The sequence below is a fragment of the Silurus aristotelis genome (genome assembly GCF_946808225.1).
Source record: "Silurus aristotelis genome assembly, chromosome: 3".
In the NCBI taxonomy this organism is placed as follows: Eukaryota; Metazoa; Chordata; class Actinopteri; order Siluriformes; family Siluridae; genus Silurus; species Silurus aristotelis.
The window spans coordinates 15404692-15421200 of NC_139576.1; the positions used below are offsets into that span (position 1 = coordinate 15404692).

Consider the following 16509-nt stretch of genomic DNA (forward strand, 5'->3'; position numbering starts at 1 on the left):
CACACACACACACACACACACACACACACACACACACACACACACACACTTATTTAATTATTTATGTGGTTAGTTATTTAAGTTCTCAATGTTGTAATTAATATGTGATTGTATGTCGGTTATGCATTGTAGCTAATGCTCAGGGTCCTTATAATATCATGATTGTGACATTGTTGTTATTTATTTGTTTCCAGTTTATTTTTTTGTAATTTTACAAGGTGTCTTGTCATATCATACAGTGTATACTTTTGATGGTTCTGGTACATTCAAGTGTTTTTTTCCGTATTACAACTATGCCTTAAATTTGACACCTTCATAATAATCATTTGATTTCTTGAATATTTAAAATCCTTTCTCATTGTCTAAATAAAACCCCAGATATAATCTACATAATTGTAATTTATTATAATGATTAATGGTGTGGTGGAGACACATTTCTGTCATTGAGATGACAAGTTAACCTTTTCCCCCTCACTTATGGGTCCAGTAAAACCATCTTTCCCCTGGTAACTACTTCCTAAAATGTAAAAGAATGATTAGAAATAAAATGGATACTTATGTAATCGAGAATAAATGACAACCATTTACTATGCAAATGTGTACAGTGCTGCATGCTGATGCTTTACCTCCTTCTCTAGTTTCTTTGGAGTTCATTTGAAATCTTGGCATTATTTTTGGGCAGGATGGCATCTTGAGAGCAATGCAAAACTGCATGCATTCTATTCAATTCAATTAGATCTAATTAAGAAAGAGTGTGTTTTGGAATGTGGGAGAATATATGTGTAAAGATGGATGGATTAAGCTGCATTTGTTAATGTTTCCTTTTATAACAAATAAATAAATAAATATAAAGATATATAAAGCTTTTATATGATACGATGCATTTTTTTCTTTGATCGTAGCACTGACTACCTGCATCATTTGAACCTCTTTTATGCTGCTTACAATTAGCTATAGCCTGCCTGTCTGGACTTAATTTGCCAGTTTCTATATTTAGCCTGTGTGTAATTGAGATAAAACAATCGAAATATAAATCAGTAGCTTTGCTTTCATCTCTTTACTGTATGTTGCTAAAAAATGACATTTATCAATTCTTTTTAAATGTACTCCTTACATGTGATTCAGGCACAACCTACTGCTGGTTCTTGGTTAATGGGTAATTGGGTAAAAGGGAATGGCTGCAACAAATGTGAGACACTGAGACTGAACAAAGCAGCTGGGCCTCATCTCTGCTCATTTATTTATTACATTTCCCTTATACAGACAGTATTATAGATACTTATTCATCCAGTATTACAAAGTAGACACATGATCATTGACCTCACAGCCATAAGACCTCACACATAATGTTCATATGTGTTATACTGACATGTGCTGAAACTGAAGTTATCACTGCCTCATACACTATATGATTATCATAAATCATTTAATGATGCTGTAAAGTATTTTTAAATTTACATGTAAAGTATATTTAGATTTACATGATCCTTATCCAGAGCTACTTACAAAAAGCTTGAAAGCCTCCAGCAATAATTACATTCTAATACTGGTTTATTAGGACAAAGACTGAGGATACCTTCATTTTAAAACTGAGTATACTTTCAGTCTAAAACATTCTAAAACTAAAATGTAATAACAGTTTATGGTTCTTCTGGTTAAATACTATGCCCTTACACAGGCTAATTTGGTTAAATATATTATAAAAAGTTTTTGTACATTTTCTGAATGGAACCAGAGGTCATTCTGTCACTTCAGTTACATTTATTTGTAGTTCCGAAATTCAATGAAGGCATATATGAAATTGAAATGAAATCAATGTATAACAGTTTTCACTGCATACATCTTTTTAAACAGCTTTTCTCATTATACATAAAACAGATTTAATTTAAAGCAGCTTTCCTTATTCAAAATAGCACGTACATGACAGCTGTTCACAAGGGTCTAAAAACATTACTGCTAACTCTTATCTTTTCATTATTCAGTAAACCTACAGTATATAATTCTTTCCCACTGCTCCACAAAGCCAGCGTGTTGTCATTACACAGAGCTTGTCTTCAGTGTCGATTCAGGTTCTAATGGAAGCTCAGCGTTGTATGTACTCTCTTTGGGTTTAGTCGTTTTTTCACTCTGGGTTCGATTCTGCTTCTCTCTTTCTAATGCTTTCTCCATCTCTGTGTAGTAGTCCAGGGCTTTCCTCACGGGATCAATGATGTGCTGCTGTTGGACACAAAGACACAACACTTGGATTGTGCTGTAAGCCAGGTTCCTCAGAGTTTAGGCATACATTATTAACATTTACCTCCAGACAGGGAAAGAGATTAGCTAGTTCAATGAAGAGTGGAAAGAGAACAAAACGAATGAAGCCAGTCTGAGAGGAGGGCTTAGTTACTTTGTCCCGGTCCATAAATGGTGTAACAGGAAGTCCTTCTAGTTTCTCCATGTCACTCTAAGAAGAAAATGAAGAATAAGGTCTTTATTCACACTGCTTTGCCACTAGCTAAACATTCCAACAATTAAATAATAATTGGAGTATTTTATTTATTGTCACCTGGTTAAAAAACTCCTGAAGCAAGCAGTCCAGCCATGGCTCAGCCACATCCATAGGCCTCGCTTCATTAGAGATGTCACTGACTTTGATCATAATCATCATCAGCTAAAGGTGCAAAAGGGAAGAAAAGAATCAACACCAACTCCATTCGTATCATGCGGCATCAATAATAATCTTGGATGATTATTTTCCTGTAACAGCACACATCGTTTTCATTTTTTGCATCTTGTTTTATTCCTCACAGTACAAAATACCAAATACACACATATAGATGAAATGTTCATTAAAGTTTCTTTATTCTAAACGTTTAACTCCTTAAAAGTTCTAAACAATAGTTTACCACATCTCTGTGATCCTTGTTGCTGAAGTCAAAAACAGGAAGAATGGCTTTAAACTTATTGAGGATCTCTGTGTGTCTGCTCATATCTGTGGCCAGAATACACCTGAGGAAAACATGATTGTGTTCAGAGTGTTAGGTGAATAGCTATGGCTTGAAAATGTTTTTTTCTTTATTTATAGAGCAAAGATGGGATCATACTTAATTATGCCCTCCCGTATTCTCTTGTACTGCTCTGTTGTCAGGTTCCGGAAAATGTTGCTCTCGGTCTGAGGAAAGATTGAAGCCTGTGCTTGGAATTGATCTATTATGAGCTGATGTTTTAAAAATAGGCAGTTTGTAGGTTGTATAGTGGGTTAAAGTGTTTATTGAGAGATAAAGACTCATTTTAATGTCACTTTTGAGGACATAAAAGGGGTAAAAGGCGCAGATATTTACACTAAAACACAAAGTTCACAGAAAGATATTTTAGCACAAAGGAGTTATAGAAAAACAAGCAGTCGTGGGAAACATTTCTTAATAAAACAGTTTTTTTTAAGATTTTTTTTTTATTTTTGTCTTTGTTTTCAGAAATAGGTTTGTGTAATAATTATCAGTGCAAAATAGGGTATCATAAATGTGTTTATTCTTAAAGGGTTATTTAAATATTTGAATATTTTCACATTTTGTTGAGTGTGGATTTCTTCCCTGTTATGATAAGAGAGTTCAGGAAAATTGTTTGTCTTTCTTTCTATTTTTTGGTGCTGCAGTATTTTGGGCTTATTCCTGTAGATGTCTGGGTACCTGATCATTTAAATGTCCATCTTACATTCACTTCCCCGTGCCTTTAATCATGCTGTAAGGTCTAACCCTAAACTGTGTCACAACAGTACAATTTGTTACCTTTTCCAGGATCTCAAATGCTACAGCACAGTGATGATTCTCCAAAGGAGAGATGTCATTGTACCTCAAGGCAAGCTCGGTGCGAGCATTAATCTGAAAGACAGCATCATAGTTATTAATAGCCTCTCTGGGACTGAGGAAAGACACTTCAATTCTTTATCTGTGTTTTTCATTGTGCAGTGTCAGAGCAGCAGTTAATTAAATGACAGTTACACATTACTTTAGCACACATCTGTATGATAAGGTGCTCCTACCTGGTAAGCATTGTTGTAACCAGTGTGGTCTAGATCATGACACACAGCTGAGGTCAGCATGATTAAGAGATCAATGTTTTCTATCTTGGTCCTCAGATCTGTTAGCCATATCAAGCCGTACATCTACCAATACAAGAGCAATGCAGTCCCAGGGACATAATGAGTTCCTTGCAATAATCATTTTACATATTCTTCATGAGAATAGAGCAACATTAACCTAAAAAGCATGACCCATGGTTTAAGAGTCTCATATCAATCAGAAGCCTGAATGAGGTCAATCCCTGAAATTGAGGAAAATTGAAGTACTTGGAACAAAACCAAGGTTAGCTCATTTCAATGTCATTATCTCTCTCTATCTCTCTTTCACTCTCTCTCACCATTTGAGTGACACAAAAGCAGTGTTTGAAGTTGTGGAAAGGGATGTTATTGTAGCGCTTGTAGACTTTGTAGAGGAAATGCTGCAGCACATCCAGCTCTATGTCAAAGGTGGAGATAAAGTCCAGGTCTGTGTACATCACTTGGAGCAACACCATGATCTCAGCATCTTCCCACTGCCTACACACATATATAATACACACAAAAAATGGGAGACTTTTTGGTTCCTATTAAGATATAAAAACATACCCTGCCCCCCAACACACACACAGAGCAGCCTCTCTCGCCCTCTTCAATAAATGTTCTGACTGCATGACATTTTGCTTCCTTTATTGTAATCTATTCCAATCCAATAGCTGTTTTTCCCATATTTGATGTGCCCTTTTTGTGATTTTCTTTGATGAAAGCACAGGCCTGCCAGACACGTCATCTTTCCTGAATCGCTTTTACATCTCAGGAGAAGCTGCTTCCTGTTTTGTAAATTTGAAAGGACTGGGGTCAAAAAACTAAGCTAGAAGACCACTGAATGAAAGCACTATTGAAAGCCTAGGGTCTGCTATTGATTGCTTAGCTTCCAAACATCCACTCATAATGACATGAGGCCTTTCGTGCAGATCAAAGGACTGAATCTTCTCTGGCCTCTTTATGCAGGGTAAAAAGAGCTGTGTTTCATTAATGAACATCCATTTTGTTATAGCAGGTGCAGAGCTCATTTACTCAACTTCCATGGGCTTGCATGATGAGGTTTAATATTTTAAATCATCCTGCACCTTCAGCCAAAAGGAGAATATCTAACTAGTGATTTGCAAGATATTGCTGATACATTCCCTGAAGAATAATGAGGTCGTATAATAAATATTTGAAGCAATATGCATGATATGATATGACATTAAGCTGCTCACAGTTAGTATTCTTGTTTCTTTTTATACCACTAGCTTCAGTTTGAACTATTTTTCAATTTCTCCAGAATTAATGTTTACATTAGGAATTTATTCAAAGCTTAAAGTAGATTAAAGCAGCTTTGATTTATGTCCAGTCAAATAATAAATCTAGCTTTTACACAGAATAAAAGCACATTGCCTATAAAAACTTTCACCTTAATCTCAGCTAAAGCTGTCTGGATATCATCTACATAAAACAGATCAATTGACTACATCAATTATTAGGCCAAAATTGTGAGAACAAGCCTTTTCTACATTTGTTTTTAGTCTCACGTATACACAAATGTTACAAAAATATTTTATATGACAAAAATGTTCAGTACGGCTGGGTTTTGACTTTTGTTATTCTCCTGCTATTATACATAGATTCATTTTGACAAATGGATAACAACCCCCTAAGAGCCACATTTAAGAAGAGGCCAGTACTGAAAATATTCTTAAAAAACATTTTGCACATCATATACTAATATATGTATATTGAAGAGGGAGTATCCAGTCAGAGGAAGAACATGTCTGTTTATCCCACAAAACCTTCACTACAGTTCAGCACCTTGTATTTATAATATTTTTATTTAGAAACTAGAAACTCTAGAAACCTTCTGCTATTGTAGAAAGGAAAGGAGATGCCCATGGGATGTTAGTTCTCAACACACTAGTACATACTTCATGCATAATGTATGTCCATTACAGAAAAAAAAAACTCTAGGTGTCCATTTGGTTTCTTTACCAATGATAATAATTCAAATAATTTTGTTGTTTTGACTACTGACATATATGATTTTTCACATATTTTTCATTATATAATATTCCACATTATTTTTCTTCTCTGTTTTCAGCTTCCAAAACTGTAAATCATTTCACAAAAACAATTTAGTTTATGTATTGAGATGAAAAAAATCCTTACCAGTTATCAAAAGTTGGTGTCTTAAGGTATTGCCTCACCTCCTCAGATACCTCTAGGGAACTGTGTAAAGATAAATTGGATTGATTTTTTTTCAATCTAACTGCTCAATAGAAAGACATCTGGAGACTGCACTTACCTCATCTTGAAGAACTTTTCCTTGACATGTTCACACTCTTCACGTGTCTTGCGCAGTGTTCTCTTGTGGTAGAATGGAGAGGGTTTGTGAGTGCCCTCAGACATTTCCTTAAACAGACCCAGCCAGCTCAGGTGCTCCACACTCTAAAGAGATTGCACAGATTACTCAGTAGGTGAAAATCCAGTTCACATGACTTACAGAAAAAAGAAAGATTTTCTAATCAAGAAAAGAGCAAGTGAGTATTGGTGCTATGAATTCTTAGGTGTTGTCTGCATGAATCCAATTGTTTACCCCAAGTTTTTCTCTGAATGACTCCACCTGTTGCTTCATCTCATAAACAACAGCAGGAGTCTTGCCCGATTCAACGAGAATCTTCTTCTCTAGACTTTGTAACCTATTAAACAAAGTGTTTATTTAACTTTTTTCATTTCAATTGATTAGGTTAGAGAAAATAAGATATAAATGGTTGCATTGGCAATACTACATACCTTTTCTCCATAGAGGACAGATCAAAGCCCAGTGACAGTGCCAGCTCTGTACCTGGAAGAAGATATAGTCCTTTAAAATGCATCATAAGCCAATTTGCTTATCTATGTGCATTATGAAAATGAAAAAAACATTAACATTAAAATGCTGTTTGTTGACTGCTGTTTTTTATTTAATATTTTAATTTGAACAATGGACTAATTTCTCTATTGCTGTGTGTGTAACTCTTTTATTCCCTAAAGGTCATCACTGTTCTTCACACAGCCTATTAAGACTTTCAACCAGGACAACAGCTTTTACATACGCATACAAATACAGAGCTTGGATTTATTTGCACTACATTTCCACATTCCTGTCAATATACACTGCATATTAACATAATATTTTGTGTTTAAATTTTTACTATAATTAAATTATCACTGTTATCTATTGTATTGCATAATCTACCTCAGTTTATCATTTTAAAGCATTGCATATACAACTGCAATGGCTACACTTTATTATTATATTTCATTCACTATATTATTATTATTATTGTTGTTATTATTGTCTTTATACATTTTTATTTATCTTTATTATTTCTATGTAAGAATGTTATTAATATGTATAGTCTTTAATGTGTTACCTGGCAGCAGTAAAAAAAAAATTTAAATAAAAAAAAATAAACCGTTAATACTGTTTAACCAGCTATACTTCTGTTTAATGATTGTTTTTCTCCAGCCTTTTTTCTGTTTCCTCTTTTGAAATTGATAACACAAAATGCTTCATGTCTTGTCACTGATAAACTGCAAGAAAGTCCATTGTCCTTAAGAAACTTAAACTTATTCATACATTTGTGACCAAGTGGAATTGAGTATTCAGCTACACTGTGATATAACACAGACAATAATGCACCATCACTTTGTATGCCATTTTTCATCTAACTTATGACAGGTTTGCAAAACATCTTCAGGTTACTAATCGAAGTATACAGAAACTACCTAATGGCTCATTGTTGCAGTCTGCAGCAACCACCTCCAGCTTGTAGCTTGTGTGAGGGCTGTTAGGTGTCAGCTCAGGGCAGATATTAATGATATTGCCCTTGGGATTGTAGAGTTTTAGGATATCGTTCTGTCCAGCTTCAGCTGCCGATCGAAACAGGTCTGAAAGAGTAGTGTGTACACACATACATCTGAGTATAATCAAGGCAAACAACTTGAGTTTTATGAATAGAGTACCCTTGACACAGAGCTCTTAATTGAGAAGAGCTCTGTCAGCACCACCTGTGGGCCCCAGCCTTTCAGAATGAACACTTCAGTAAATAAAACACTTAGATTTTATTTACTTGCATAAATCATATCTTTCTCATATAACAAAATATCTCTTTAACATTTCATTTAGTTTCAAATGAAGCTTAGTTATGTGAAAACGAGCCCCTTGTCAGTAATATTACAGCAGGAGGTCAGGATTGTAATTTTAGGAAGCATATTTTAATAACACTCTGTTTAACAGTTTATTGTCATAGCAAGATCTCTGATCTCACACAGGGAGAGTGACAGACTGGATGTTTTTAACAGCTCTATGTTACATAAAAATAAACATCATATGCTGATAGTGACAAAAATAGAGCAACAAAAATCTTTATTGATTTTCCATCTTAAACAAAACATCATTTAAGGACAGTCTTATTAAGATCTTAGTCTGGTTATGTCAATTCCAAAGCCAAATCTCCTAATTCCTTAATGTTAATTAATTAATGAATACATAAAAGTTTGGTTTATCCACATGTTTTGAATAATTGTCAAATATTGATAGATTTTTTATAAACAGTTAATACTGGAAAGGAAAAAGCAATATAAATGACTTACAGTATTGTCCTTACCTTTGACATCTTGTGCAGGGCAGTCGATAGGAAACTCAGCCTGCTCTGGTGTTCCATTTACTGTGAAATAAATTATTTTAGTTTCCATGCCAGTTGACGGCAGTCTCACCCACCACACAGCTGAATGAATTGTGAACAGTGTATGACATCTATTTAGCAAAGAGCCACTTCACAACTCCTCCCTTCCCTTCTTTCATCGATCTGCCTCTTTCTGCCTTATCCATCTCCTTATAATAATAATAATAATAATAATAATAATAATAATAATAATAATAATAATAGTAATAATAATAATAGTTTAACTTGATAATATGTTTGATTTCAAATAAAGATACATTTTATTTATAGATAGATAGATAGATAGATGGATAGATGGATAGATGGATAGATAGATAGATAGATAGATAGATAGATAGATAGATAGATAGATAGATAGATAGATAGATAGATAGATAGATAGATAGATAGATAGATAGAAATATCCTATTTTAGGATATCGAATCTGGTATGTAATATAGTTTTAAAAAGGTTTTTAAACAATCAGTCACAGCCAAAAGTAGAGACAGATTGTAACAATTCAAGGGATTATTAATTTCACTGTAGGATAAGAACATTCATAGATCTTATATATAGGAATATTACATTAGGAATTATATCATATGTTATCACCCAGAATTTTTTGTGTTGTTTTGCTGAAGCCTGCCCTCCAGCTACCTTCTGTTTATTTTCACCATTAATCCCATCTGCACTATCTCCCTCTGTGTCTCTGTTGTCTTTTTGCCTGAAAGCCTACATCTTTTTATTCAGTAGTTTGTTCAGGTCTTTAGTGAGTCAGGGATTGGTATCAGGAAATCCGCACACACATCTCTGTGGAAGTATAGTCCATGGGGAAATTATTGTAGTACGTTATGACTGTCATGTTGTTCGATCCTCCTCTGTCTCTTGTGACTAACTCTTTATAGGTTTCTTTATCACAGACTACATTAGGACAACAGGGCTGTATGTAGCTTTCAGCAGAACTAGGCTGTGATCAGAACTTCTCAGTGGGGTTAATGCAGGTGATGTGTATGCACTTTTCACAAGTATGTATAAAGGATCCAGTGTTATGTTCTTTCTGGTAATAAATTGGGATGAGAATGACCGGTGAAAGAATAACACTGATTATCTCTTCAACATGACACCTGTTAGTAGGTGGGATATATTAGGCAGCTTTTGAATATTTCATCCTTAAAGTTAATGTGTTAAAAGCAGGAAAAATGAGCCAAATTGTGATGGCTAGATGACTGGGTTTAGAGCATTTCCAAAACTGCAGCTCTTGTGGGATGTTCCTGGTCTGCTGTAATCAGTATCTGTTGTGAATTCTCTCCCTTCTGTTTGATTCCTAGAAACTACATGCACATGACTCCCCTGACCAGAGTTCTGCGGTGGTCAGTAACATAATCGCCAGTATCAGTGGGCAATCCGTAATAGTATCTATCAAAAGTGGTCCAAGGAAGGAACAGTAAAGTGGGTAGGGCTCATTGAGCACGATATAACCGTAATGGGACAGTTCTAAAATAAATTGTGGTAATATAATTTATGGTAAAACAAAGACTTAGTGGAAATAACAATATATGGTTAGAAACACTGTTTAAATCTTTTAATCTATACTTATACTTAATATAAGTATATTGCTATAACAGTTATAACACAGTGGTAATACACACATGGTAATACACACATGGTAATACAATGACTACAACTAGATTACAAACACTAAATGTACTATTCTAATAATAATGTAATAACACAGTTATAAAATCCTTACAATATATTGTAATAACATTAAGGTAATAACTATTGCAAGAAAATATATAATAATTTTATTTATAACAATAAATATTGCAATTAAAGGTAACAAGTTACATTAAATGCTGTATTGTAGTAACTATTAAATTGTAACTGTGTTGTAAAAACAGTAACAGTGCAGTAGAGATGCATTGTAATAAGAATTATAACATAGGCATTGTATTAATGCACATAAAAAGTAGTAATTACAATGTATTGAATTAACACAATTACAACAGAAATTAACACAGTTATAACATTAGTAGCAATATAGTAATAGCAATACATCGCATAACAACTATAACATTATAACTGTGTTAATAGAATGGCCATTTCTTTCTTTTGCTATGTTAGTTCAATGGATTGTAATAACACAGTTATAACATGCTAACAATCAGGCATAGTATAGATAGATACAACTTAATTGTCATTGCATAGTACAGGTACACAGTAATGAATTGCAGTTTGGCATCTACCAAAAGTGCAAAAAGTAGTAATCGTGCAAATAGTGCAGATAACACAGTTTTATTAACACAGTTATAAAGTAGTAATAACAATGCATAACAAATATAAAATAATAAATGGGCAGTGTATTAACAGTATTACATAGTAGCTGCAATGCACTGTAATAACACAGTTATGACAGTAATAATGATGAACTGTAATAACACAATTTTAGCATAGTAATAACAATTGTATTACGCATTTATATCACAGTAATTAAAAACAGTAATATTGTAATTACAGTAAACAGTGATTTTTGTCTCATATTATATATTATAAAAAATATATATATTTTGAATCATATTAACAAAGCTGTAATTTTTTTATTAGTTATGTGCTTTGATAACATGACAACATAGCAATGATGAAAGGGTAATGGCACCAAGTAAAAGTAATATCAAAGTTACAACAGAGTGATAGCACTTGAGAGTAACAGCATGGTGTAACGTCACATGGGGTAACAGAACAATTACTATGGGGTCATAGCAGAAAGTAGAATTTAAGTTTTTACATTTGGTGCCACATTCAGTGTGTCATACTGATACTCAGTTGAAGAATTTCTAGCAGGTGCACCTTTTTTAACACTTGACAAGACAGCTCTACCAAGCCGACCAAACGTTACTCTCTCCAAGCAACTAATATGCATAAAATAAACAATCCAAGGAAGAGTGACACAACTGAACGGTTGATGCTTATTTTTTATACTTTTATTTGAAACCAAGGCAACAGAATTGGGACCCAGACAGTAATGGTAGAATCTAGGTATCTGCATATACTACTATGGCAGGGTTTCCCAACCACCTTTCCATGGACAGGTACCGGACAATTCAATACCAAGCTCTGTTTTAAACTTTTTTTGATTGCCGCTTAGCAGTGGTGGATTTAGGCATAGGCGACGTGGGCATCTTGCCGGGGGGTGAAACAGGGCGCCCACGCAAAAAAAAACAATCAAACAAATAAATAAATGTATTGTTGTTTTTTTTTACCACTAATTTGCATGGTCACGTAATAAAATCATGTCACGATGAATGAACCTGGTCGGGACTCTGAGTGTGCACCCACTGCCCAGAGAGGTTCCTTTACTCATACACTCAGAATGGAAAGGCAGGAGTTGGGTGACGTCACCTTAGACTTCAGGGTTTCTAGTGGGAGAAGTGACAAGAGTGTAGTGATGTCACATCAGTAAGGAGAGCCAAATCCATATAAGAATTATGGATGACAAAAAAAGGCTAAACCCCCAGGAGCCCAATTCCCGAAAAAAGATGAAAGAAGTAAAGAAAAAACGTGCAAAAACAATAAAGGTGTGTATGCGCAGCTATAACTCATCTCTTAATGAGGATAGTGAAGGCAAATGCATTCAATGAAATAGGCTAATAACTGTAAAGCACTGCTGTGTAGCCTGCTGTGCTTTTACATATAGAGCAACAATATTTATTTCAGATGCATACCATTATTATTTATAGTATGTAGTTAATCATAAGGTGTGTAGCAACGAAACAATTACAACCTAACTAGTCTAGTTGGATTGTAGTTAAACTGGCAATTATTGATTTGGTTACCTTTAATTGAGGTGATATCATAAAGATTTTCTGTGATTGTACTGAATATGTCCTGAACTGAGTTCAATAAAGGGAATCTCCATTGCAGCTTAAAAATTTAATTTAAAAAGACCTATACAGGGTGGGCCACTGAGAAGTAGTCTGTCTTGTATATGTCTTTTTATATTACCTTTTCAAGCTGCACTGGAGAGTCCCCTTTTTGAACTCAGTTGCAATTAGACAACAGTTAGCCAAGAATTTGGATGGTTCTTGGTTATGAGAGTTTGATAAATTGTGCAAAATGACATGTGTATTTAACTGCACAATAAAAGCATTTAGGATGATATTTCTACATAAACGTGAGCGCTTGGGATTGTACCCAGATTTGTGGACTGCTCTGAGAACATGTCTTACTCTTTCAGTGACAATAGCTGGAGCAGAAAGGAGCTTTTCAAAGCTGAAACTAATCAATGGGGAAAACATTGGGTCATGGTATGGTACTGTATGGTCATGGGTTCATTCAGGGCATCATTCAAGCTAAAACCGCCATTCTTGGTTGGTGGTACCTACTTAGCATGAACATACAGTTATGTGTCAGTCCAACTGCAAGCAGAAAGTTTCGAGAGGAATAAATGATGAAAGTTGTTAAAAAGAAGGTTTTCAGTTAATGATTATTAGATATCAATAAGTGTTTGATTCATTAGTATCATTCCATTAATAGATTGGTGTGCTAAGAGTTAACATTAGTGTCTTTTCACATAAACTGAGTTGATTAGGCAAATAATCTTGTGATAAAATTGATAATAGGACATTGTAACCATAAAGAATCATAGTCCTTTGATACCTAAGTACATTTAAAGGCATTTTTACTCAAGTGAAATTTTGAAGGGAGCACTTTTACTGGAGTAATATTTTACCTACTGTATGTCTACCTTCACTCAAGTTTCATGCCGAGGAAGAGCACCACAGATGCCTTATTTGCTTTGAGGATGTTGATGGAGAAGTATAGAGAAAGACAGAAGGAGCTGCATTGTGTATTTGTGGATTTAGAGAAAGCGTACGACAGGGTGCCGAGAGAGGAGTTGTGGTATTGTATGAGGAAGTCAGGTGGGTCAGAGAAGTATGTGAGGGTGGTGCAGGACATGTATGAGGACAGTGTGACGGCAGTAAAGTGTGCAGTACGTACGACAGACTGGTTCAGGGTGAAGGTTGGACTGCATCAAGGATCGGCCCTGAGCCCTTTCCTGTTTGCAGTGGTGATGGACAGGTTGACGGACGAGGTCAGACAGGAGTCTCCCTGGACTATGATGTTTGCAGATGATATTGTGATTTGTGGTGAGAGTAGAGAGCAGGTTGAGAAGAGCCTGGAGAGGTGGAGATATGCGCTGGAGAGAAGGGGAATGAAAGTCAGTAGGAGTAAGACAGAGTACATGTGTGTGAATGAGAGGGAGGGCAGTGGAGTGATGCGGTTGCAGGGAGAAGAGGTGGAGAAGGTGGAGGAGTTCAGGTACCTGGGGTCAACAGTGCAAAGTAATGGAGAGTGTGTTAGGGAAGTAAAGAAAAGAGTGCAGGCAGGGTGGAGTGGGTGGAGAAGAGTGACAGGAGTGATTTGTGATAGAAGAGTATCTGCAAGAATGAAAGGGAAGTTTATAGGACTGTGGTGAGACCTGCGATGTTGTATGGATTAGAGACAGTGGCATTGAGTAAAAGACAGGAGGTGGAGCTGGAGGTAGCAGAGCTGAAGATGTTGAGGTTTTCGTTGGGAGTGACGAGGATGGACAAGATTAGAAATGAGTTCATTAGAGGGACAGCACATGTAGGATGTTTTGGTGACAAGGTGAGGGAGGCGAGATTGAGATGGTTTGGACATGTGCAGAGAAGGGACATGAATTATATTGGTAGAAAAATGCTGAAGATGGAGCCACCAGGTAGGAGGAAAAGAGGAAGGCCAAGGAGGAGGTTCATGGATGTGGTGAGGGAAGACATGCAGGTAGTTGGTGTAAAAGAGGCAGATATAGAGGACAGGGTGGTATGGAGACGGATGATCCGCTGTGGCGACCCCTAATGGGAGCAGCCGAAAGGAGAAGAAGAAGAAGAAGAAGAAGATGTCTACTTTCACTCAAGTACATGCTTTGTGTACTTTGTCCACCACTGGCAATAACGTGCATATTATTTCCATGCACGTGAAACAATTTTTCTTGCGTAAAACGGATCCGTGATTCAAAAAAAAAAAAAAAAAAGAAAAAGAAAGCTTAGGGAACGCTGGTGTACGGTTTATGGACCCAATTCTTGGCATCAGAAATATTGAGGGAAACCCAGCCTTTAGGGGGGCACAAGCCAGTGTACTCTTAGTGCCGGTCCCAAGCCCGGGTAAATGGGGAGGGTTGCGTTAGGAAGGGCATCCAGCGTAAAACATGTGCCAAATCAAATATGCGGATCACAAATGAGAATTTCATACCGGATCGGTCGAGGCCCGGGTTAACAACGACCGCGACAGGTATCGTTAGCCGACAGGGTACCGGTGGAAATTGGGCTACTGTTGGCCGAAGGAGGAGAAGGAGAGGAGGAAGGCGTCTACAGAGACGGCAGAAAAAGGAGCAGTGTAGGAGAGTAGAGGTTCGGGTTGGTACTTTAAATGTTGGTACTATGACGGGTAAAGGGAGAGAGATAGCTGATATGATGGAGAGGAGAAAGGTAGATGTGTTGTGTGTTCAGGAGACCAAGTGGAAAGGGAGTAAGGCCAGGAACATTGGAGGTGGGTTTAAACTGTTTTATCATGGTGTGGATGGGAAGAGAAATGGTCTAGGGGTGATTCTGAAGGAAGCGTACAGTAAGAGTGTAGTGGAGGTGAAGAGAGTTTCTGATAGGGTGATGATCGTGAAGGTGGAAGTTGAAGGGATGATGATAAATGTCATCAGTGCCTATGCTCCACAAGTTGGCTGTGAGATGGAGGAGAAAGAAAGATTCTGGAGTGAATTAGATGAAGTGGTAGATGGTGTACCTAGGAAAGAACGATTGGTGATTGGGGCAGACTTTAATGGGCATGTAGGTGAAGGGAACAGAGGTGATGAGGAGGTGATGGGTAGGTATGTTTTTTTTTTAAGGAGAGGAATGTGGAAGGGCAGATGGTGGTAGATTTTGCTAAAAGGATGGAAATGGCAGTGGTGAACACGTATTTTAAGAAGAAGGAGGATCATAGGGTGACGTATAAGAGTGGAGGAAGGTGCACACAGGTGGATTATCTTCTGTGTAGGAGATGCAACCTGAAGGAGATTGGAGACTGTAAGGTGTTGGCGGGGGACAGTGTAGCTAGACAGCATCGGATAGTGGTCTGAAGGATGGTTTTGGAGGCGAAGAAGAAGAGGAGGAAAGTAAGGTTTGAAAGAAGAATAAGATGGTGGAAACTGAAGGAGGAAGAGTGTAGTGTGAGGTTCAGGGAAGAGGTCAGACAGGGGCTTGGTGGTGGTGAAGAGGTGCCGGATGATTGGGCAACTACTGCAGGAGTGATAAGGGAGGCAGCTAGAAAAGTACTTGGTGTGACATCTGGAAATAGAAAGCAAGACAAGGAGACGTGGTGGTGGAATGAGGAAGTGCAGGAGAGCATTAGGGGAAAGAGGTTGGCAAAACAGAAGTGGGATCGACAGAGTGATGAGAAAAGTAGGCAGGGGTACAAGGAGATGCGGCAGCAGGTTAAAAGGGATGTGGCGAAAGCCAAGGAAAAGGCATATGAGGAACTGTATAAGAGGTTGGACACTAAGGAAGGAGAAAAGGATTTATACCGATTGGCCAAGCAGAGGGACCGAGCTGGGAAGGATGTACTGCAAGTTAGAGCAATAAAGGATGGAGAGGGAAATGTGTTGACTAGTGAGGAGAGTGTGTTGAGAAGATGGAGGGAGTATTTTGAGCAGCTGATGAA

General features: G+C 36.7%; 1 protein-coding gene across 1 annotated transcript; it reads right to left on the reverse strand.

Moving 5' to 3' along the window:
- Window positions 1–1444: 1444 nt before the first annotated feature.
- LOC310723588 (high affinity cGMP-specific 3',5'-cyclic phosphodiesterase 9A) lies at window positions 1445–8812 on the reverse strand (the record flags this gene model as incomplete). Its single annotated transcript, XM_083536851.1, has 14 exons — window positions 1445–2217; window positions 2300–2446; window positions 2549–2653; window positions 2889–2991; window positions 3087–3154; window positions 3768–3860; window positions 4022–4144; window positions 4399–4576; window positions 6242–6301; window positions 6378–6520; window positions 6669–6771; window positions 6866–6917; window positions 7844–8005; window positions 8725–8812. The coding sequence occupies 14 exons, from the start codon at window positions 8810–8812 to the stop codon at window positions 2038–2040; spliced, it is 1605 nt and encodes a 534-aa protein (XP_083392977.1). The 3' UTR covers window positions 1445–2037.
- Between the last annotated feature and the right edge of the window lie 7697 nt (window positions 8813–16509).